This window comes from Xiphophorus hellerii, chromosome 14 (genome assembly GCF_003331165.1).
Source record: "Xiphophorus hellerii strain 12219 chromosome 14, Xiphophorus_hellerii-4.1, whole genome shotgun sequence".
Lineage (NCBI taxonomy): Eukaryota > Metazoa > Chordata > Actinopteri > Cyprinodontiformes > Poeciliidae > Xiphophorus > Xiphophorus hellerii.
This window is the reverse complement of record NC_045685.1, coordinates 1,122,868-1,147,638: the sequence shown is the minus strand read 5'-3', so window position 1 is coordinate 1,147,638 and position 24,771 is coordinate 1,122,868. Positions and strand designations below refer to the sequence as shown.

The 24,771-nt window shown below is 40.6% G+C and overlaps 1 protein-coding gene across 8 annotated transcripts in view; it reads left to right on the top strand.

Annotated features, from left to right (window-relative positions):
- frem1a (Fras1 related extracellular matrix 1a) overlaps window positions 1-24,771 on the top strand; it is a 73,014-nt gene that overhangs the window by 6,815 nt on the left and 41,428 nt on the right. For 4 of the 8 annotated variants that reach the window (XM_032583179.1, XM_032583183.1, XM_032583184.1 and 1 more), the window contains exons 2-16: window positions 593-1,004; window positions 11,003-11,097; window positions 11,262-11,572; window positions 12,367-12,563; window positions 12,711-13,034; window positions 13,113-13,221; window positions 19,058-19,189; window positions 19,333-19,677; window positions 19,756-19,898; window positions 20,418-20,614; window positions 20,701-20,791; window positions 20,864-21,031; window positions 21,115-21,323; window positions 23,743-23,836; window positions 23,914-24,166. In XM_032583179.1, the coding sequence (XP_032439070.1) occupies window positions 762-1,004; window positions 11,003-11,097; window positions 11,262-11,572; window positions 12,367-12,563; window positions 12,711-13,034; window positions 13,113-13,221; window positions 19,058-19,189; window positions 19,333-19,677; window positions 19,756-19,898; window positions 20,418-20,614; window positions 20,701-20,791; window positions 20,864-21,031; window positions 21,115-21,323; window positions 23,743-23,836; window positions 23,914-24,166 (2,911 nt within the window). In that variant the 5' untranslated portion in view covers window positions 593-761. Of the gene's footprint in view, window positions 1-592; window positions 1,005-4,719; window positions 4,768-11,002; window positions 11,098-11,261; window positions 11,573-12,366; window positions 12,564-12,710; window positions 13,035-13,112; window positions 13,222-19,057; window positions 19,190-19,332; window positions 19,678-19,755; window positions 19,899-20,417; window positions 20,615-20,700; window positions 20,792-20,863; window positions 21,032-21,114; window positions 21,324-22,755; window positions 23,192-23,742; window positions 23,837-23,913; window positions 24,167-24,771 lie in introns of those variants that run through there. The other 4 variants (XM_032583180.1, XM_032583182.1, XM_032583186.1 and 1 more) reach the window with 4 other exon arrangements.

Below are 24,771 nucleotides of genomic sequence, written 5' to 3'. Positions count from 1 at the left end.
GCCCTGCGGTATCATTATCACCTGAAGAAATGCACCGCTCCCAGTCAAAATGATCAGTCATGACAGGAGGAGGGTCTTAGTGCTGTCAATCACCCTTATGCATTCTGCCTTAATGTGTTAATTAAGGCAGAGAAACAAAGTACTGATCCAGGAAAAATGTTTATTAGCCATCCCGCTAACTAGCCTGAGCATTCATGGCAAGCTATGTTGATGTGAACCAGTTGTAGCTTAGCAGAGAGCAAGGGGGAGGATGTGAGCAAAGTGTGCATGGGAGTGACTGACAGTACTAAAACCCTCCTCCTGGCTCTGATTGGTTGTTTCTGATGGAGCTGTGTATTTCAGTAGTTAGCACTGGGATAAGGCAGTGCTAATTTTTTTTTAACAGATTATATGTCTCATAACATAGTGACAGTTTTAACAAATATGAAAAAAATCATATTTTTATGAGTTATTAAATGATTTATACACAAATATGAAGCATGAAGAGTTGAAATGGTAAACTACTCGAGAACAAATTAGTTTTCTTGATGTGTTGAATAGTTTTTTGCTTGTTTATGAAATGCCTTAGCCTGAAATGTTGTGTTTTCCACAGATCCTGACTGACCATGTGACCCACTAAAAGGCGCAGCTTGTCATGCTGTCAAACGTAAAGTTGAGTGAATCCCAGACAAACTTTGACTGGCGTGTGTTGGTGACAGAGACACAGCTTCCATCTGGAGGCTGCTAGATATCCTTCCTATAACGCCTTGGGACTGAAAGCGATGGGTTTTCCAGGTCACACACTGGCCTTGTCCTTGCTTGTGGTGCTTCTGCTTTTACTGACCTGCTCATCTCTTTGTTCGCTAATAAAAGTCAATAAAGGTTTAAAGGTGAAACGAGGTCAGTCAATCTACCTTCAGGAAGGGGATCTGCAGTTCCATGTTCCTGCTAAGAAGGATGTATGCAAGGTGGAAGTAGTATTAAATGAGCCCATAACTCAAAGAGTGGGAAAACTTGTTCCACAGGTAATGGAACCCTCATGTACAAGATAAAAAAAATGCTAATTCTTTTTACCGGGACTAAAACAATTTGAACAACAGGTTCTTCAAGTTGTCACTGCACCAGCCTATATCACCAGCTGGACCAGCCTTTGATATATCTGTCTAAAACTTGATATATCAAAGGCTCAGGGTTGGGGTACCAATCATCTCATGGACAGTACAGACCAAAAGTTTGGACACACCATTTAATTCAATGATTTTACTTTATTTTCATGACTATTGACATTGTAGATTCACACTGAAGGCATCAAAACTATGAATAACACATGTGGAAATATGCACTAAACAAAAAAGTGTAAAACAACTGAAAATACACCTTATATTCTAGTTTCTTCAAAGTAGCAACCTTTAGCTGTGATTACTGCTTTGCACACACTCTGCATTTTCTGGATGAGCTTCAACAGGTAGTCACCTGAAATGGTTTTCACTTCATAGGTGTGCCCTGTCAGGTTAATAAGTGGGATTTCTTGCCTTTTAAATAGTCATGAAAATAAAGAAAACCCATTGAATTAGAAGGTGTGTCCAAACTTTTGGTCTGTACTGTATGTGTCAGCTTTCCATGGTTCCTCATGCATACGGAGCTAAAACTGTGACATCTGACACTGATTTGACATTGAAAAATAAAATGTCACTGAAAAAAAAAAGTGACATTGAATAACTTATGATGATGCACACATTAGACCAGGAGTGTCAAACTCCAGTCCTCAAGGGCCGGTGTCCTGCAGTTTTTAGATGTGCCACAGGTACAAAACACTGGAATGAAATGGCTTAATTACCTCTTTCTTGTGTAGATCAGTTCTCCAGAGCCTTATGACCTAATTATTCTATTCAGATGTGGTGCAGCAGAAGCACATCTAAACGTTGCAGGACAGTCTCCCTCCAGGACTGGAGTTTGACACCTGTGCATTAGACAGTGAAACTTTTTTTTTCCCAGTAAGTTTTCAATGCCACTGCAGAGAATCCAGGGGTGCATTCACAGCAATGCTGTTTTGTCTGCTTTAATCAAACTCCAGTTTGTTTACCTAGAAAGTGAGTTTCATTTGTAAAGGTGTTCCCCTACAAACCCAGGTCACAGTTTAGGTTGAAGTGAACTCTTCTGCAGTTCGAGTGCATGTGAATGCCAAGTGGCCTGGGGGCCGCTGCAAAAGCAGAAAGCGAATGATAGCACAGGGCATTCTGGGTAAATGCAAACAAAACAAATACGAGTCTAGCCCCTTAACTGGCAGTACCAAAATCACCAAAAACGCCTAAAAAGGTATACCCAAATTAAATCAGCTGCTGTTCTTGAACAATTTGGGGTACAGGCAAAAGCTTGGTCTCTTTATGAAGATGACAAGCTAAATTCTCTATTTTTGCAGTCAAAAATATTTTAACTGTAAGTAGTTTGTAGCTATTATGTTTGTGAGACAAAACAAATGGAAAAATATTGCTTCACCAGATTTTTAATTTTTATTTCTTGTAAATGCACATTGAGTGTTGAATGTATGGACTGGAACATACAATAAATTTGTAGTATAATGTATTCTGCTTGTGGATTTCAAGATTTATCAAAATAGCACAAAAAGAAATTTCAATTTGGACATGTTTATTTTTGAGGATGTACAGGTGTCCAAGTGTGCCATTCTGAATGATATACAACCTGATATACAAACTTCTAATGACTGTAACTCCTCAGTGCTTCAACATACAGTCATCAATGAGGGCTCTAATTAAAGATAATGACCAGAGGAATCCTCTGGTAGACACATTATTACTGATTGTGGAAATTACTTATAATTGTATAAATAAAATTGCATATCTGTTTTGGATTTGAGAGTACGGGAAACTTTTAGCAGGTTGCCGCAACCGTCAGAGGGGGGAGAGACGGAGGTGGTTATGTACAGTCAGACCTCCTCCCCCCTCTTGAGATATGCTACCACCCCCCGCCCCCCTCTAACGGTACGCTAACCCTGCTTATCCCCTCCGTCTACACCCCCCCTCTCCTCCCGTAGATTTGTCCCACGGATGGGATGCCTCCATTTAAGGGGCTAGCACTAGTGGGAGAAATGGCCAACCAGACTATCAGGTATAAAAATATCCTGCCTAAAAATATTCTATCCTTGCCATGACAAGGGGGGATAGAGGCGGGGGTTAAATAGAAGATTCCTTCGATGACCTTCTGCTTCACACTCGGCTGTGAACCACTCCAGTGAAAGCTATAGATCACGACTAGATGAGGTCAATAGGACCACATCATCCGCAAAAAGCAGAGACGCGATCCTAAGGCCACCATAACAAATCTCAACACCTTTGCTGCGCCTAGAAATTCTGTCCTTAACGGACCCTCTGTCCTTAAAGGACCCTCACGCCCTCTCTTGCGCTGTCTGGCTTTCTGAATTGCGTTTTAAAAACACCCCCGTAGAGGAATGTGATTACGCGTACACAAAGTACATATAAACCGGTTGGGCGAACTCCCAGGTACACTTCAGGACCCTGCTGAGGGAGTAGATCTGGTCCAGTGTTGCACAACCAGGACAAAAACCACACTGCTCTTCTCTGAGGTTTGACTATCTATTATTATCATTATTAACTGTATAAACTGACAAGTATTTCAGTTTTAGTTTTAAAGAGGCTAATTGGCAACTTGTATTTTCAAGAGGTGAATAAAACCTGACTTACTTGCAATGGCATTGAAAATGTGTCTCATCAACAACAAACCTGAATTAAATACACAAGACTGACTCCTTACCTGACACGCCCCCATCTAATGACACAAATCAATGTGTCTTGTATGGCAATAACTTCTTGGCAATAACTCATGATGAAAGGTTTGATCATTTTCCCTATAGGGTACATTTTTAAACCAAACATATTAATTGGATGACCAAAACTGACACAATTAGAAATAATTGCATATATACAGTACAGACCAAAAGTTTGGACACACTTTCTAATTCAATGGGTTTTCTTTATTTTCATGACTATTTATAAGGCAATAAATCCCACTTATTAACCTGACAGGGCACACCTATGAAGTGAAAACCATTTCAGGTGACTACCTCTTGAAGCTCATCCAGAAAATGCAGAGTGTGTGCAAAGCAGTAATCACAGCTAAAGGTTGCTACTTTGAAGAAACTAGAATATAAGGTGTATTTTCAGTTGTTTTACACTTTTTTGTTTAGTGCATATTTCCACATGTGTTATTCATAGTTTTGATGCCTTCAGTGTGAATCTACAATGTCAATAGTCATGAAAATAAAGTAAAATCATTGAATTAAATGGTGTGTCCAAACTTTTGGTCTGTACTGTATATATATATATATATATATATATATATATAATTTTTTTTCCCTTTTCATCGAGAAATGTATGTATTTTGTTTTTCCTTGTCCTTATGCAATGCTACATTGCTATTTTTACATTTCCTTGCCTCCTCTTTTCACTTTATTGTATGCATTGCCTCCTGCCAATGAGGAGGCCGGTGTCTGAAGGCTGTAGCTTCTGCCAAAAGACCCTTTTCAGATAACGGCCGTTATGACTTGAAGCAGGGTATCTTTAATTCCGGTGTGATTTTGCCTCGGGAAACCTGACTGAAAAATTCATGAATACTCATTATCTTAAGGCTATAATTAAAGGTAAGGTTAATAACAACAACATTTAAGTGTTAGATAGCCGTTATCAGTCATTGTCAATTTAACCATTCTCCAATGGTAAATAAAGGAAACAGGAAACAGCCTCCGATCGGAAAGTAAGCCAGTTAGCAGCAGCTTTAGCCACAGTTAGGAAAAATATACACCGCTATCTGTCAGTGCTGTAACGTTTAGAGGTTCACTTTCTGTATTAACTTTAATAAAACAGTATCTACTTGTTAGATAGCCGTTATTAGTCATTGTAAATTCACCATTCTCTAACTGCGTATAAAAGAAACAGCCGAGAGTGCTGTGGTGGCGTAGGGGATAGCACGACCCACGTTTGGAGGCCTTGAGTCCTCGAAAGCCAGTCGCAGGTTCGATTCCCGCACCCGGCGATATTTGCCGGGTGCAGGTTCCCTCCTCCCCTTCCCCCTTTCCTGTCAGCCTATTTTCATATAAGGGACACTAGAGCCCACAAAAGACCCTGTGGAGGGGAGACAAAAAAAAAGAAACAGCCTCCGATTGGAGAGTATGCCAGCTAGCAGCAGCATTAGCCACAGTTAAGTAAAATATACACCTCTGCCTGTTAGTGCTGTAACGTTAAAAGGTTCACTTTCTAGATTAATGTAAAATCACTGACATCTTCCAACACTGTTGTTTAGAAAAGCACTTTAAATATTGACTTAAGCGCTATATGTTAAAGGGATATAAAAATCGTTATTCATATGTTGTCATCAATTTTCTACTTCCAAGTCTACAACCACAGCAAAAAAAGTAAAATAAACTTTACCCTCTAATCATAATATTTGATAAATATTCATTGAAGAAATGTGAAGTTAATGAGCTTCCCTATTTTATTCATTGACCTGTCATCCTCTCACTGACACCTCTCCCTCAACTGTTTGGGGAAACATTTCATTAACATTACTGACTTCTATCGTACTCAGAATTTTGTAGCTAACACAAGAAATGAGGTTGCAAAAATTATCTATATACTTTACTGGAGTTGTCATCTTTCAGAACTACACAGCACACTACAGCCTGAGTCATGTGACTCACAGTATGAGGTGCCGCTGGTCTGTTGTGTAATTTAGACATATATATATATACACTCTTTTTTTTTCGGAGAACATTTCATGGTATTGTTCAATGAATACCATGAAATGTTTACCTCCAGATATCAGACAGCTTACCGTGCGCCTTTCATCCTCACCAGAGCTGTTCAGCCTGGGATGAGCGTCTTCCTACTCATGTCTCTATCTTAACAAGAGTTTGACATCTCAGGACGTGGTGGAGTAGCGGGTGTGTGGCATAACTGTCAAGTTTTGGACTTGAGACTAGGGGTAATGTCGCTACTGAGCGGGTGGTGAAACTAGCCTATGACGTAGGGAGGGGAGGGGGGTAATACGGGATATTTACGATCATTCATTGGACATGACAGGTGACAACCCCAGCTATATGAATCTGATTAAGATTAGACAAATTACTATTGCTATCCTAGCATATCAACTAACAGCTAGAAAAAAACAAAACACGTACCTTCATAGTAAAACAGGTATCATTCAGAGAAGAATTTGTCCAGTTTAGATTATGTTGATAAAGAAAATTTGTTTGCAAATGGTGATATATCTTCAAATCGTGCTTGTGGCAGATGCTTTAGAGTCCGGAAACTGCGTAAACTCCACACACCAGAACTAAAGATGCACTGCATTGAGTCATAACGGCCGTTGTCTGACGTCATGTGAAAAGGGTCTATAATTGAGTGTTCCACCATGTTTGTAGTTCTGACATTCTGTTCTGCCCTCTGTATTAACAAAGTGTTCCGCCATAGTTAGAACTACAGAGATGGCGTCTTTGTAGTCGCACAGAGAAAAGCTCTGCCTTTCTCTGTGTTCTGTTGCCATAGTTATTAAACCTCTGCTAACTGGCGTGTGTGTGTGTGTGTGTGTTTGTGGGTGTGTGAGACAGAAAGGTGGAGAAAGAATTCTATCTTTGTGAGACACCCAGTCAGTTTTTCTGGAAAAAGCAGTCTGAATATCTCCTTCCCATTCAGGATCCGTAAGGCTGATCCAAAAACCGTTTGAAGCATATGAGAGGGCCATTTCTCGTCTCCGATAGTACCGTGATTCATATCTGTGCCTCACTCACAGAAATAGCAGCGATGAGAGAGAGATGTTGTGCGCCGAGCTCTGAAATTTTTCAGAAATAAATGGGTGGGAGCCTGAGGTTACTCTGTCACATGACTTCGCTCTGAAGCACCTTGACAGAAAACCGTCAGCCCTAGAGAAATTTCAAAAACATTTTTCGGTGTGATGTCATGACCGACTTTGATACCAATAAACCGACATTCCCTATGTAATGCTATGGCAGGCCCGAATAACGCAGAAACACCGTTAAAGAACAACTCCAAACCACTTTTTTACTTGCTCTCTGTGTCAGCTATGCCTCACGCAGACTCGTTGCCATAGCAACTGACAACAGCGCCACCTTACCTATCTGGATTCCACACCAACAAACACGCAAATGTTTCCCACTCAAAAAACAGAACACTCAGTCTGTTTATGTTTTCAGACCTGGTGTTTATTTTGCGGTTATTAATAAGTGATTGTCTGAACTCAGCGGTGGTTGATTAGCTTAAACATCTACTCTACTGGTGATCTGTCTGAGTTAGTGTGTGGATCACCTTTTTTTAAACTAAACTGAAACACCAAATTCCGCTGCACATTAACATAATACAATGTTTTTTAACTTGTGTCGACAATTAGTTATGAACCAATATTATTGATTTATTGAGAATAAAACATCGGCTTGTGAAATGTGTATGTCATAGCATTTTGTTTATATTCTTAGAAAATATCCTCAGTCTTCTGGAAATTCTTTCGGAATGTTTAGATGTGAGATCTTGGTCAAGATAAAGTCACAGTTACACCTTTATCCCCCAGTAAGTGGGATAAAGTTTTGTCTTACCTAAGCCATCATGTTACATGGTGCTGTGAAATCACTAGTGGTGCACTGATTGTAGTTTTCTGGCCGATCACTGATTACCGATCTTTAAAAACTCTGACCTGCCAATTCCGATTTTGATCTATACCATTTTTTTTTGTCAGAAATGTCAATAAAAATTGCTTTTGGCAACAGTGGGGTGACTATTGTTAACTGCAACCGTGCAGACATGACCTGGTGGGCCAATCTATCAGTCAACCCTCACTCTCTCTAGAGCAGAAGAGGACAGTGGCTGATTTTCAGACCTTTGCTGAGAGAGATAAGATTGGCTTCACATGTAAATATCTCACAAATTCACAAAATTAAGGAAATCAGTGCAGATAAATGAACTGGTCGATAAATCGGTGCATCCGTAGAATTCACTGCTCCCCAAAAAGAGACTTCTGCTCGATTTTGTGTTGGTAGTAAAAATATTCTAGAGGTAGTAAAAACAGGTAGTTAAAGCTAGTAAATTCAAGTCTAGGATTCCTGTATAAACCCTGGAACAATGGTTCAGTCCAATGTGTAGGAGGAGCAACAGCAGCGCTGAACTGCACAGGCTCCTACGTAGAGCCACTGAAGTGAGGAGCTGTTAACTGTGGCTCTGCAGCACAAACAAACCCTCCAGTAAGTAAATACTTAAAGCAAAAGACATTTTATTTACTTTCACTGCTGAAATGGAAGAAAGACCTTAACAATAAAAATCAGACTGCAGATTGTTATTTTATTACTTTGACTGAATCATGATAAATTGCCTCGTTATGCCTTAAATCAAAACTAGCTAAACTGGCTACATTGCTTTCATAGAAGTACCCCTAATTTCTGTTGAAGGTAGCCAATATTTCAATTATATTCAGCTCTCTAACTCTTTCTTTATAATTTAAATAACACATAACTTGAAGGGTTTGAGTGCATAGTGTGTCCCACATTCTCCACATCCACCCTTTGCCCCGCCCATTTTGGGTACTATTTTCGCCCTTACCTGAAGTTTGCAATTTTACAGACTTCAGCAAAGTGTATTGCTCACAATTCATTGCTGCATGTGACATTTTGAGTTAAAAGGGGGATTCATGGCAATGTTTTGTTGTTTTTTCCAGTCTTTATAGCAAATTAAAAGAAAATAGTATGACAAGCACACATTAGTAGTAAAAAAAAGTTTGATATGATAAACAGAGCAGAAAAAAGAATTAAAAAAGAAAAGTCACAAACTGTGAGGAAAGTAAAACAAAATATCACAAATGCAAGACAAATTTCAAATCTTGAAATAAGATATTAACATATTGGTATAAAGATTGGGCTTTTGTGACGTTGCATCGTTTAAGCACTCTTAAATAAAAAAAAAAGCCCTGTTAGATGACCAAATTTTATTATATTAAAACTTAAAGAAGGAATAGATTTCTTGTGTAATATCCACTTTGGAAAATCGTTCTAAAAACATGAATGAAGTTACAACTGAAAATAGGGGTATTGTCTCAAATTCTCAGTCACAAAACGCACAGGAATCAATATTTCTTTTGAATTTCTTTTGCAGAAAGTCATTATAGGGAAAACTTTATACATAGTTATGAAATTAATATCTTGTTTTGTGGGAGTGGAATAGAAAAATATTTTCTTATTTAGAGATTATCATGATTTTTAAACAATTTTTTTCTTCTCAGGGAAGAAAACTGATTAATCTCTTGTAACATTTTTGGTCACAGCATTCATTTCTTTTAAAAAGAGCATTTTAGTTCCATTAGTCTTTTTATTTTTCAACTGTAGCATCAGGCATTTAAAAGTTTTTTTTATATATGCCATATATTTGTCCTTAACTTGATCTTTGTTGACACATTAGTTCCACTTTATGCCAAGCTAACTTTTACCTGCCTAAAAGAGATGGTTTTATGAGTAAAAAAAACATGTCTCTAATTAGTCAAATGGCAGACTGTTCATTTGAATATTAGTAGTACATTTTAATGTGTATTTTTTGCCATCTTGGAAATATGGCAAAGTTCACAGAGCAAGCTGTCTGTCGCAAAAAAATAGAATAAATTAGTTTTCAAAAGTAAAGTATTGAAATAAATTTTGTTCCACTCTACCGAACATGCGTGATTATATAGAATCTTTGTATTCAACAAGTCATAACAAAACACATATCTCCAACAAATATCTCCAACAATGACTTAGGAAAGCAAAAATACTATAATGACACCAACACTGCAGATGTAGTCCCGCTGACCAGGGTTAAATTGAATAAGTGTGAGCTGCTATTTCTACGGTGGGCCTGAGGTGCAAACCACTTCAGCAAATTGAAAGCACAATTACAAAAGCACTACAACATTAACGAAGCACAATTACAAATTACGAAAGCACTACAACATTAACGAAAGCACTACAACATTAACAAAACGGAAAGGGTATGTCCCAGTTGGAGACCTAACAAATCGCTGATTGGACAATAGGCAAGAATACGTATAGGCAGAGTCCTATTACGTCACCGCCATCTTGACAGTGGCAGTGGAGAAAACGTGCTGCGTGGACTAGTTTAAACGGTTTTACTGTACAAAGTGGACCCACTGCTTTTACGTTACGTTTTTTAATTCATATCTTGAAATAGCAAATGCACATTGAATTATGAAATTGTGTTAATATGTTCATGAATGCATCACTTTAAAGGTATGTGTGTGTGTTCATCAATGAAAACGATTTATCAGAATCAGCTGTATCAAATGTAATTATTGTGCCCCAAAACAATTAAATAATCACATGACAGGCCTATCACATGTGAGTGGGGGTCAGCAGAGTCAGACGGGGAAAGCCGATAACACTCTACACATAACAATAAGGATCACAATGTGAACTTATAACAAATACACATAACTATATGGACCCCAAAAGAACTAAAACACAGAATTACACAAAATCGCTTCAATACTTTTACTGTACATTTAAAATAATCCGTTTTGTTGTACTTTTTAGTAGCACAAATGCCTAAACAGCGACCAGTACCGCCATTTTAGATGTCAAAGTTACGACACAGAAGCTTACTGTGCCAATTCTCACATTTTTGCACGCTTGGAAAACTGTGCACACGAACCCTTATGTGCACTTGACTGAATCCAGACTTCACAGAGGGGCGTAGGGGCCACCACACCATAAAATGATATCTACACACAGGAAAACAAGGGGCAGAGGTGGAACCCAGACTGCTGCTCGGCCTAGTAATGTATTTTGTTTAAAAATGTGGGGCCCTTTAAAGGTACTTCATCATTCCTTCCAACAGTATGAGTTATGCCAAGAACCATTGTTACACAAGAGAAATAATCAACCAAAGTCTCTTACCTTTGAGCTAAATATGCATTTCATATAAAGTTTCTTTGTTTACTTTAGGTGTTTGACTGCCATTATCTGTCTGATGAAGTAAAGTATGTCCATAATGGCTGTCCCTTGTTAAAAGAAGATACCGTCAAGCTACGCCTGTATAGGTAACAGATTCAGCATAAAGGAATTAACATAAAATGTGTCCATAAATGTTTAGGGGAACACAAACTTCTCCAAACAGATTCAGAAATGTTTGTAAGGTTTACATGGAAATGTGTTATTTTAATATTCTGCTGTTGTCTTTTTATGCTTTCTTGTTCCTGACCAGCTTCACAGAGACAAACACATACATGGAGTCGTTTACCCTCCTTGTGGACATCATAGCGCCTGAATGCAACATCATTAATATGGGTCCCAAATTCCTTCAGGTCTCTGAATTGTATGGCCTCTCCAATGCTATTGACGGCAATGTGGTTTCCTTCCACTATGAAAGAAAACCTAGTCTGGAATGCAACATCCACCTCAGTCCCCAGGAAGACCACCTTCCTGCCCACGGCAAACTCGTCACTGGAGACCCAGAGAGAGCCATCAAGAGAGGCGACGAGCCAGAAAGTTTTATCTACCTACGTCAGCAACTAGGTGAACTTTGAAAGCCATTCCACAACTTTAAGAAAAGCCCTGACAAAGAAACAATCTGTCTCAGGAATGTGTAGTTTTTAGAAATGTGTGGTTAAATGTGTGGTTCCAAACATTTGCTTTCTTAGTTTAGTGCTTCACAGCCCGGCCACAAAACTAATGACTAACTCATATTCTGATTTTTTACAAGACTGAATACTAAAATGTTAACAACTAAAAAAAGCTAAAAATGAAACACAAAAAGGAAAAAAGAACTTCAACGAAATTAAAGTTCTCTGTGCGTGGGTATAGAGGATATTCAGTAGTCAATAGAGGGGGCTACTGATTGTAATATGTGCTTATGTGTATAGAAAGTCACTACATGCTCTTTAAATTAGTTTAATAGGTTTAAAAGTTTTTTTGCTATTATTCACTATAGCATGAAAGAGGGAAGACTGAAGCAAACATGTCCAGCAGACAGAGGAGATACTAAAGATGCAGAACTCCAGAGTTCTTGCTTTGGTACAGTGAACCCTCGTTTTTCGAGGGGGTTGCATTCCAAAAAGAACCCGTGATAGGCGAAATCCGTGAAGTAGTTACCTTTATTTTTTTTTACAATTACTGTATGTTCACTTTAAATGTTGAGCCTCATCCAAGCTGACTGACTTTGAGCTATTTTGCAAACAAGATGTGGTGTTGGATAAAACCTCTGGACATAAATAAATATATAGACATCATAAGGATGGGGGGCCAGCAGGGAAGGTGAGTTTAGAGTGGTTGTTTTATGGGTAACTTTTTTGTTATGTCTCTATATTCAGATGATAAAGCCAGAGCAATGTGTGCATCTGAAGATTGCCTTAAGCACCTGAAGCTAGTGACAGTCAATAAAGTTCCATGTGATGACTTCCTCCTGATGGGCATAAAGTATCAACACATAGATCCACCCTCTCCAGATGTCGATTATATTGCAATCAGGCTGGACCTTAAGGACACCAGGAGTGGCAGCATATATCAGGTAATCTGGGAGCCCAACCTGACAGTGTTGGGAAGGATTTATAGCAACTCTAGTGTTTTTCATAAACATTTTAAATACATGAGAATCATTCACATTTATTTTCTTTGTTCGAAAGTTGTAAGAGGTCTAAACATGATGTTTCTGTAGTCTGAGCAGGGCTGGATTCCAGTCAGGATAGCTGGAGGAATGCCCAACCAGCCTCCCAAACCATCTTTCATGTCCATGTTTATCTTGGAGGTCGACCAGTTTATTCTCACTCCCCTCTCCATTGCAACACTGGATGCTGAAGACGAGGAAACTCCAAAACAACTTCTGGTTTTTAACATCACTAAGCACCCTGAGGAAGGCTTTATCACCCATCTATCTGATCACACTTGTCCAGTCTCCTCCTTTACATGGCTTGATCTAAATGACATGCTTATAGCATTTCAACCCCCAAATTCTTCACATACCCAACGAAGAAATTATGAGGTAGAACTGATTCTTATCATAATTCTTTGCATTACAACCTCCTGTTTTGTCATCAGAAACTTGCTTCTTTCCTTCCAGGTGGAAATTGAAGTTTATGATTTCTTCTTTGTGAATAGCTCACCAGTAACTATCCACACATCTGTAAGGAATGCAGACACAGATGCGCCAAGAGTGTCTTGGAATATGGGTATGTTAGCATGTTCTGATTACTAGAATTCTTTTGAATCTTTTGGTTTGACATTTGGTAGCATTGTAACCCTGTAAAAAGGTTGCTGTTTCAAATCTGCCCTAGGGCTATTTTTGGGTGGGATTGGATGTTTTTCCTTGTGCAAGAGTGGAGTGGGAGTCCATAGTTCAAAGACATATTTAAGTCAGTTGGTAACTCTAAAACTCTACGTGGTAGTGAGTGTTTGCAAAAGGTGTTAATTGTTTTACTCTGGGATGTTTTGGCAACCTGTCCAGAAGGTACATCATCTCGTGCGCTTTAAGAGGTGGAATAGACTTCAGGGTATGACAAGATGCAAAAGAAAAAAGGTACAGGAAACAAAATGACTGATGGTATGATCTAAACTGTAGATGAGGATCTACTGAATACTGCAAGGCAGTTTACTCACCACTGAATGTCGATCAGGACATAAACAGAATATGGATTTCCTTTCTCAATCTTTGAGTAGACAGAGCAGCAGTACAGCCATGTAGCAGATGAAGATGGGGATGTGTGATCTAAAGTACAACAGAAATAAGTCCATATCAATTTACAGAATAAATACTTATATAACACAAAGTGCCACAACAGACTAATACATATCAGTGTCAACACCCAACACAAGCGGAAACTCCCCCAAAAATTACTCTAATACAACAAACAAATAAAGAATTACTTACAATACGTCAGTAATGCACATCAACAATAGAAACCGTAGGCATCAGCTGCACGCCTTTCCACTCGTGGGGATACGTTACTCTGCACTCTGCAGCCTCTAAAAGTGGTGAGAAAGTTTACCACTAGGTGGCAGAGTTTATCCTCTCAGGCTCAAAACTATCTGCTTGTCAAGAAGTGCAGTGTAGAGGCGGTGAGGCAGACGCTGTAGACCCAGGATGCGATAAATAAATGATTTTAATGATGAATGTCCAGATTAACACAGTCCAACATGGTCCAAAACAACGGGCAGCACGGCCGAGTGGAAGCCAGGGCTCGACGCCGGTAGCAACCGTTTACACAACGGACGAGATGACGGACTGGTTACGCAGACGACAGACTAGAAGCCAAATGAGACGAGGACCCGACAAAGACACAGACACACAGGTGACACTAAATACACAGGAGGTAATCAGGGAACGAGACACACCTGGGAGTAATCGAGGGGAGACAGGACAACGAAGAGACTCGAGGACACCGAAAACTCAGAAATAAACACAGAAAAACAATATGCTGGGCGACACTGCGCCCAGCATAGTTTGGTATCTTGTATTAATGTCCGAAGGCAGTCTGAGCCTTTATAAAATACACATTTAAAGCTTCAACAAATGTGATTCCACTCTGGATATAACAGCCGCCCCCAAATGTACAAGGTATATTTGTTCCAGGAAAAAAGCAACAATCTAAGTCTCTGATGATGAAATGTGGCTGTTCGACTCCTGCACTGCAGGAAGAACAATCATCCTTGCCACTGTTCGGGTGTAGACTCTGTCCTTCACTTGAACATCTGCAGATCTAATGCGGCCATCAGCACTTGGATACACCTTCGTCCCTCGCCCGATTGCTCTGGCAAGTTGAGTACCCATGAGCATCACCACAGTATTCTCAACCAGGTCAACTTGGGTAGTTTGCCATTTTTGTCTGACTTGCAAATTGGGAAGATACTCCCTCATAAATCTGAACCAGAAATGGTCTGCAGTGACAGTGCCTGTGAGCGGCGCCAGCGGCTATCGTTCTGTATCTTATTGACAATTTGCCTCTCTGCCTTGCGATAGTCTTCAGCAGTCGAACTTGAATCCTTCCCGACTGCAGCTTGTAGGTTTTGAGCAGTGGACTATAAGCAGTTCATGCCAGTCTTTGTAGGTCTCATATTCTGGGTTTGGTAATGTGGTAGCTGTACCACAAAAGACTTATTTTTGTAGTTCTGAGGGTTCCTCTTCAAGTGGAATCATTGGTGTACTAGGCTAGTGGACCTGGGTTTGGAATAGAAAGAGGGGCCTTGATTCCATCTGTTTGGCTCAGACTACGCCTATAAGGTCTTACCCCAAGGGATGTCATCAGCTGGGTTGTTGGCTGAATCTACATAATGCCAAGATTGTGGATCAGTTAGGTCTTCAACCTCTGCCACTCGGGTGCTCACAAATGCTTTGTAGTGACATGAGCCCGAAAGTATCCACCTTAACAATGTGGTGGAATCTGTTCACAAGGTGGTAGTGTCGATCTTCAGGGTGAGCTCTGCATTTAAAAGTTTAGCTAACTGGGCTCCTGTTAGATCAGAGAACTCCAACCAGGCTATGGACAGTTGTCGGCTAGGAGTGGGCCAGGAGGAAGGATAGGTGGACTTGACCCTGGCTATCCTTGGTCCTGGGGTATGCAACTGACCCATAAACTTGTTCCGAGGCATCACAGAAGATATGTATTTCTCTGTTGGTGACCAAAGCCTCATCAACTGCTGGGGTTTAGTGTCTAGCTATGGTAATTTGGGGCAGTAGATGAAGTTCACCTTCCCATTGCTGCCACAATTGCTGTAGGTCGGGCGGAGATAGCGCTTCATCCCAGTCCTGATGTTTCTCCCATAGGTGATGAACCAGTACTTTGGCACGGGTCATGTATGGCAGGATGTAACCCAGGGGATTGTACTGGGATGCAAGAACTTTGTAGATGTTCCTCATGGTCAAAGATCCATAGTTGAGGGACCTGTGTTTGTAGCCTATGAGATCTCTGTGAATGTTCTAACTGAGCCCAAGTGTGCTTTCATAGGGGTCACACTTATTTTGTGCCAGGCAAAGCTCTGTAGTGGGGGAATGAGCTTCACTTGGTAGGTGACTGATGAGCTTCTCTGTTTTACTTGCCCACTGACAAAGGTCAAATCCTTCTGAAAGGAGCAATGCTCTTAGCTTCTCAACTAGGGCTCTTGCCTCCTCTGCAGATGGTAGGCTTGTAAACAATTGTCAACGTAGAAACACCACTCCACAGAAAACATCTTCTCCTTCTTGACTGTGATTGGTGATGTGCCACTGGAGGGCATAGGTGGCACAGCAAGGACTACAAGTAGTGCCAAAGGGGAGCACCTATCATTAATAGATGCCCAGTTGTCAATCTTTGACCTGGTCCCGCCTAAGAAACCTCAGGAGGGATCTATCTTCTGGTAGGAGGCGAACTTGGTGAAACATACCTTTGATGTCACCACTGATGGCAATGGCATGTTCATGGAACCGTAGCTGAACCCCATCAAGGGTGGGTTCAGGTAGTAAGAAGTTGTTGAGGTTGAGACCTTGATGCTGGTGAGAGCAGATGAACACAGGACTGTTCTTGTTATGGCTCACTATATGATGAGGGATGAACCATGACTCTCTGTCAGCTGTGGTTCTGCCAGGACCAGGCGATCAACAGTAAAGGCTCCATTCAGAGCAAAGTGGCTGCGACTGCTGAAGGAAGGAAATCTATGGAAGGAAACTGAGGCACCTTTTCAGGGTTTGAATATTCTGCCTTATAGTTCTCAAATTCAGAGTCTCTGGGGTTCCCTGCAGGCCACGCTTCTGGGCAGCAGAGGGCAGGAGTATTGTACGCTCATGTGATCCATATTTTAGCTCAACATCACCATCTGGGGCCAAAGTTCTGAGCAACCCAACGACCGACTGAACTTGGAGAGCAAACTTCTCAAATGCTACTGACTCACCTCGGTGAACATCTGGAGCATCCATTACACTGGCAGTCCTATTCAATGCCATCTGATGTGGCTGGCTAAACTTTCCACTCAGAGCTTCCATGATGTCTGAGTATGGTGTAGCAGAGTTCAAATAAGAATCTGCGATAAGTTTGGCTTCTTCCAGTTTGAGGTGCTCTACCAGAATCTGGTATTTGAACAGCTCTGTCCTATCAGGGGGTAACAGATTAGTTAAAGCAATCTTTAGATGAGCAAAGTTACTGGGGTCTCTTCTGATGAAATAAGGGATGCTTGGACCACTATAGGTTTGTTCCGTTAGATCTGGTAAGCTAGAAAGAGGCTGCAAAACTATTGTTGGTTCCAAGCATTCCGGCCGTAGTGAACCTTGCACATCTATCACCATTGTCTCTTGTATGGTGGTGGATGCACGGAACTATGGCCTTCCTACTCCAATATGAGGGGAGTAAGATTGCAGTTAATAGCTGGCATCACTGTACCTCTTCTTCTCTTGTTTCACCCTCCGATTCCTGTTACTAATAGTCTATAACTATTATTATTATTTTGTTTTCTGTCTCAACAGTTTAGACGGTAATGTGACTCCAGTCAAGCCCAGATTTTAGCATGGGCTTACAGGGGCTCCAGCCCAGGGCCCCGGTCCTTTGGGGGGCCCATAGATGCTTTGTATTTTTGTGAATGAATAAGGTCAGAATGCCTTAATTTTATCACTGCCTAAGAGGATTTTGACTGTGTTGTTGAAAAACTGTCTGATCTGTTCTGGCAAACGTCCATCATGAATGCTTGATTATTATTGGTCCAAATTTGACGCGTCTTACGCTTTGGGGAGGAGCATCAGGGAGTAATTTCTTACGATGGCGGACAACAGAAAGTATGACAGCAAAGCGCAGGAACAAAAGAAAAAGAAGAGCGCAACAGAGAGGTGATGAAGAAAATATCCAAGCTAACAGGGTTTTTTAAACTCATTTTGGACATGGAACAGAACCACCGTCCCTCTCCGCTTCTCAAAACGTTAGCCTTGTTAACAGCGGCTCTACGGTCCCACCAGAACCTGGAGCTGTGTCCGATCAGGGCGATCTTCTGCCCCAGGTGCAACGATGGATAATCCGTACAGTATTAATCCTGTGCTTTGGGTAAAAACTGATGAGTTCGTGTGAATTTACTGGGCTGAACAAGAAGCAGGGAGCTGTCAAAATATGGATGTTAATTTTAAAGCATCGGAACAAGTTTATAAACATCAGAAACGATTCTTCTCCAGATCGCGCTTTGAAAGCCAGCTCCAGTTGGTGAGTACATCCAAACCCAGTGGCTGATTTACCCTCCATCCACTGCAGCTGTGTTTTGTATTTTCAACGATGCTAAATGTCAGTGATGCTTTGAAACGGGTTTCTGGACTCATCAGATTACATGAATCTTTATGTTTCATTGCACATTGTATCATTTCCCTCATGTTGCCCTCGCTGATTAATGGTCTTCTTATTCTTACACAGATGTTCAGTGCCAATCCTTTGAGTTCCCTTCACACAGTGGATGTGGAAATGCTCTTACTGTCTTTATTTAGTATAGTTCTGTGTTATACTGTTGATTGTCTCCAATTTTATTCAACAGTTTGAAAGTTGCAGTTTCAAACTGCAACTTTAGTTCAAGTTGCAGTTTGAAACTTGCAACTTGAACTAAATTCAAGTTGCAAGTTTTAATTTGGAGACAGCATTCCTTATTTATGCAGACTAAATATTTGATGAGAGGCAAATGTTGTGTCATTTTCTTAATACAGACCTAATGAGGCTTTTCATTTGCGTCAGAAGTTGGGCACAGTTTCTTAGTATCCAATTGCATCTTCGAAAACCTGTGTGACTCACTGATTGTTATGCTCAGTGACCAGTTTAACTATTCTATAAACAAATCTATTAGAATGTAGAGTACTGTGTGAATGTGACTGGTTTTAATGAGATAAGCATCATCAGAACTCCCAATATGATAACAGCTATCCGTGCCTTTTAGAAGACCGCCACATTGGGCCTTACGGTCAGGATTAGTGAGGAAGGTGCCAACAAATTAAAATTCCTACTTTAGTGTTACAGTAAATATTTACAATATGCAACTTGAAAATTCAAAGTTTAACAATCATATTCTCTGGAGCAGGTCTTACTCTGCTGGAGGGTCAGTCTCGTCCTATAATGTGGGACCAGTTGCAAATCGTGGATAATGACAACCTGAATATTGTTCGTGCCGTCATTGTGGATGGCCTCCAGCATGGACACCTAACTGTAAGAGGTACTAACACAGCAAAAACAAGGACACAATTACATTCTGCAGTATAAGATGTACTATATACTGCTCACAAAATTAAAGGGAACACTAAAATTATACTGTTGAAATGTATTCACCGTTATCTGTTAATTTGATGTAAATTCCAGGTGGAAAGAGCTTCATGTTTACCATCAATGACATAAGAGCAGGTGTTGTCTGTTATCACCATGATGACAGTGACTCCACAAAGGACTTCATCATTTTCCGAATCACCGATGGCCACCATCAGACCCGACATAAGTTCCCCATTAAGATTCTTCCCAAAGATGACAGCCCTCCTTTCCTCATAACCAACATGCTGGTGGAGGTCTCAGAGGGCCAGACGACTCTGCTCAGAGGTTCCACCCTCAAGGCTTCAGACATGGACTCCAGTGATGACAATATCCTCTTTAACATTACTCGTCTCCCACAGGCAGGAGAGGTCATAAAAATCCCAGGACCAGGGCTGACAGGTCAGAAAAACTATTTTCTTTTCTGTTCTCATGACGTCCAATCTTATTAATGTCACATTTGTTTTGGTTTTAATTCAGGCTACCCTGTCAGCCACTTCCTCCAGAAGGATCTTTCACAGTCCATCATGTACTACAGACACCTTGGGAACGAGGCGATTGATGACTCATTTGAGGTTGTGCTGTCTGATTTCCATGATCCTCCTAACCTTTCAGAACCTCAAGTGAGTAACAGTAAGACATCTTTGACACACTGGTACTGTGGTTATCTAGTGTCTAGATAAAATAAATTTAATATTACTGTGCAAGTTCTCAGTCTGTCAGGTTCATAGAAACATGACTTTCACAGACTTTCCACATTGATGGACAAATAAAACATTCTATTTTATCCATCCTTTGTCTAGATCTACTTGTCCTTGTAAGGTCATTGGGAAAGCGGTGGGGTACACCATGGACATGTTACCAGTCCATCACAGGACAGCACACAAGACAGCCATGCATCCATTAATTTAGAACTAAGGGTTAAATGTTAAAGTATAGCACACCTTATCAATAGAATAGGATTGCTAATTTGTTAATGGCCATAAAGTACAATCCAGGCCAAATAAGCTGGACTGTACTTTGGCTTATTCAGTGGTCTAGCAAATTGTAAAATGTAACTTTCTTCAGAATATTTCTGTTTTTAAACAATGTTACTGTATTAATTTACATTTTGTAGCTGACAAGGTGATGTCTGCCTTTAGGTGGTAGTGGTGCACATAGAATCAGTTCCAGACCAACCACCGAAGGAGGTTCCTGGTTCCACTCGATATCTTGTGATCAAAGAAACACAAGTGGTCCATATAACACGGCAACAGCTTCATTTTGTAGACCAAGAGTCACCAGACAATGAGCTTACATATACAATAACAACTCCACCTTTCTATACTGATCATTACAGGTAAATATATGTTCACCTTCACAAATATATCAGCAGAAAGCATCCTGTGTGAAGTATTCATACAGGATTGTTCTCTTAATTAACAGTGGTCCAGATGCAGGGAAGTTATTCCTGGTCGACAGCGTACCCAAATTTACTAAAGACTCCAACACACCAGTTCTCAGACTCTTCACACAAGTAAATCATTATCTTCTTAGCAATTTTATCAGTGCATGTGCCATCTGCTTTTTTCTCTTGTACTCTTTCTAGCATGCAGTGAACTTCATGAAAGTGGCTTACATGCCTCCCATCATGGACATTGGCCCTTATCCTCGACATATCCAGTTTATTCTATCTTTGACAAACCATCTGGGCAAAACAATAACTGGGCTCTGTTTTAATATTACTCTACTGCCAGTGGACAATCAGCCACCACAGGTGAAATCAACAGCTGTGTCATTCCTGTCTCAGCCCTATGTGGAAAAGTGGACTGAAGTAAATGTGGATAACTTCTGTTTCAGGTTGTTACCAAGCCTTTGACTGTGGATGAGGGAGGGGAACACTTCTTGGGCCCAGAACACTTGCAGCTGTCAGACGTTGACTCTGTACCAGAAGCCTTGCATGTGGAGCTTCAAAGGGAACCAGAACGGGGGCTTCTCTACCTTGGTGGTCATCCACTTACACTAGGACAGAACTTTACTCTGCAGGACCTGATAAGGCGTAAAGTTAGGTCAGACATCCTGCTTGATTTCAACATTCAATTTATTTGAAATTGTATAGGAGGTACTCGTGAAGGTAGCCGGGTCATTGCTCTTCCTACACAGTTTCGCTCTATTCTCATCTCCTTCAGTACTGAGATTTCTCCCATTGAGCTAAATTTCTCCACTTGCATTTTAACTTGGCCAACCAGCCAACAGAAATGTGGTGAATGATGAGATTTATTAGGCATGAAAAGACATTTATACCGGCTACTACAACAGTAAACCTCTGGCATAATAATGGCAGGGTAATATATGATCTTCAGTTTATCTTAAAACTGCACATATCCTGACAGTGGAACCTGAAATTCTGGAAACTCTAGACAGCCTTAGACTATTATGCCAGCCAGACCCAGTGACCAATGAAGCAGTGAATGCCACCACCAGCTAGCGCCGCACCTGGAGGAGACGGAGAAGCTGTGAAAGGAAGCGCAAGCGTGGCAGCCAGGAGGGACTAACAGCGAAGCTAAAGTGTAACCCTTGGAGAACGCCGCTCCCATCTATCTTGCTCGCTAACGTACGGTCTCTGGAGAACAAAATGAACTACTTAAAGCTGGATATAACATCAAATCGTGAGATGAGTAACTGCTGTGCCATAATTCTAACTGAGACATGGCTAAACTCCTCTATTACCAATAACACTGTCAACATAGCGGGAATGACAATATTCTGTTTGGATAGGAGTAGAGCACTCAGTGGTAAAACCAGAGGGGGCGGTGCTTGCATCTACACTAATAACAGCTGGTGCATTATTGCCAAGGTGGTCTCATCTCATGGCTCTCCAGACATCGAGTTTTTGACCAGGAAATGCAGACCCTTCTATATGCCTAAGGAATTTAGCATCATCATCACTGCTGTTTATATCCCTCCTAGTGCCAACATTAAGGAGGCTCTGTGTGCTCTACAGCTTCATCAGTGACTTGCAATATATAGATCCAGAGGGTGTTTTCATTGTTGCTGGAGACTTCAATCAGGCCAATATGAAGACAGTTCTCCCTCATTTCCATCAGCATGTGAACTTTGCAACTAGAGGCTCAAAGTTGCAATATATGTAGGCTCTATCCAGCCTACATATTTGTGTAGGCTGGATAGAGCCTACACAAATATTAAGGCAGCATTCAAGGCAGCACCACGCCCGTACATTGGATCATCCGACTATCTTTCTGTTATGTTAATTCCTGCATATAAGCCCCTGCTCATCAGAGGAAAACCCATTGAGAAGCAGGTGACAGCCTGGCTTGCAGGATCTGTGTCAGCATTACAGAACTGTTTTGAATGCACAGACTGGGATGTATTCAGGAAAGCTGTAACTGCAAACAATCACACCTATGTTGAGGAGTATGCCAAATCAGTGTCTGCATACATCCTGAAGTGTATGGAGGACGTCTCTAAGATTCACTCCAGTTTGCCTCTCCAACTGCTGCACAGAGGAAACTGTTTCCACCACAGTGCACCTAAGCCTGAATCATCTGGAGGAGAAGAATACTCATGTGCGAATGCTGTTTCTGGACTTCAGCTCAGCATTCAAAACAATCATCCCCCAGCACCTGCTGAGCAAACTAGCTCCCCTTGGTCTCAACACCCCCCTGTGTAAATGGCTGCTGGATTTCCTCACAGACAACCCTCAGTTTGTGAGGGTTGGTAAAAATGCTTCAAGGGTCATCTCCCTCAGCACTCACTCCCCCCAGGGCTGCTTACTGAACCCACTGATCTTCACCCTGATGACCCATGACTGACTGCCAAGCAAGGTTCAGTACGAACCATGTCATTAAGTATGCGGACAATACAACAGTAGTGGGTGTCATCAAGGACAACAACAGACTCTCCTACAGAGATGAGGTGAAACATCTGGTGGACTGGTGTGTTACAAACCATCTAATCCTGAATGAAGAAATTGTTGTTGATTTCAGGAAAAATCAGCCAAGTCACACACCCCTCCTCATCAATGATGCCACAGTGGAACAGGTCAGGAACATCAAATTCCTGGGGATACAGGTCACTGACACTTTGACTTGGTCCCTCCAAACCTCTGACCTGGTGAAGAAAGTGCAGCAAAGTGTGCACTTTTTATGTCGGATGAGAAGAGCAAACCTCCCCCTTCCCATCCTAAAGAATAAAGCTCTCCTTGAATATCATGTGAAGAAGATGAGAAATTTTAAAAGATGGTCATATTTTAAAAATAGCTTTTTGTATTTACTCAGTTTATCTATGATTTGAAACATTTAACTGTGACAAAAAATAAAACAAGAAGATACCTGTAAACTTTTCACAACCCTGTTGTGTGTAGGGTTACTGAAGCGTTAATAACCATGTTTTTTTCCCCAAAATTATCCAAGAAAACCTTTGGCGTATGATAATTTAAACCATTACTCTGGTCATTTGCTCTTACAGGTACAATCATGATGGCTCAGAAACTACAGAGGACACCATAGTTCTCACTGCAACAGACGGCATTAATTTAGTCAGTTTTGTTCTGCCTGTAACGGTAACTGCACAACCTCAGAAAATCTGTAATAAATGTGTAAATCCTACCTATTAATCTGGATACATTGCTGTCTGTAGGTAACGCCCATAAATGATGAGCTCCCAGTGATGGTTACTGGTTTGAAACCAGTTCTCAGGTGTCCAGAAGGAGAAGAAATAATCATCACTTCAGAGTACATCTTTGCCACTGATGCTGATAGTGACAACAGCAGCCTTGGGTTTCTGATTGCCCGGCAGCCTTACCATGGGGTGGTTCTGCGAAACGCTGTTGTTGTAGATCGCTTCATCCAATCAGACATCACAGCAGGCCTCATCTCTTACAGATACACAGGTAAACAAACACCTGAGAACTCACCAAGCTCACAGGATATAAATAAGTGACCAGCGCACTGAACCCCATTGAAAACCTCATGACTATTCCACTGAATATTGATTTCTAATCTCTTAATAATGTTAATGTTGTTATTAATATTATTTGAAGTCTGAAGAACTGCATCTTTTTTGTTATTTTTACCATTTCTCATTTTTTGCAAATAAATACAAAGTTTTTGCTCGGAATTTCAGACATGTCAGTAGTTTATAGAATAAAAGAACAATGTTTATTTTACTTAAACATGTACCTACAAAAAGTAAGATCACTTGTCAATAACCTGGCAAAACATTTGCATGAATACTGATATATGAAAGAATAAATCTAATTATTTAATATTATATAAATTTAAAATATTAAAAACAGTTTCAGACATTTTTTTTATACCCAGCATCTGATCTCATTACAATCACCAACTTCAGGGGGGTTTATAGGATTTGGTGTGGCAGGTCTATGGAGCTAACACAGTCTCAATATTCACAAATGCACAGAGCGAGATTCACAAATGCACAAGACAATTCACCTGTGCACAGGATGATTCATGTATGCACAAAACAATGCATACA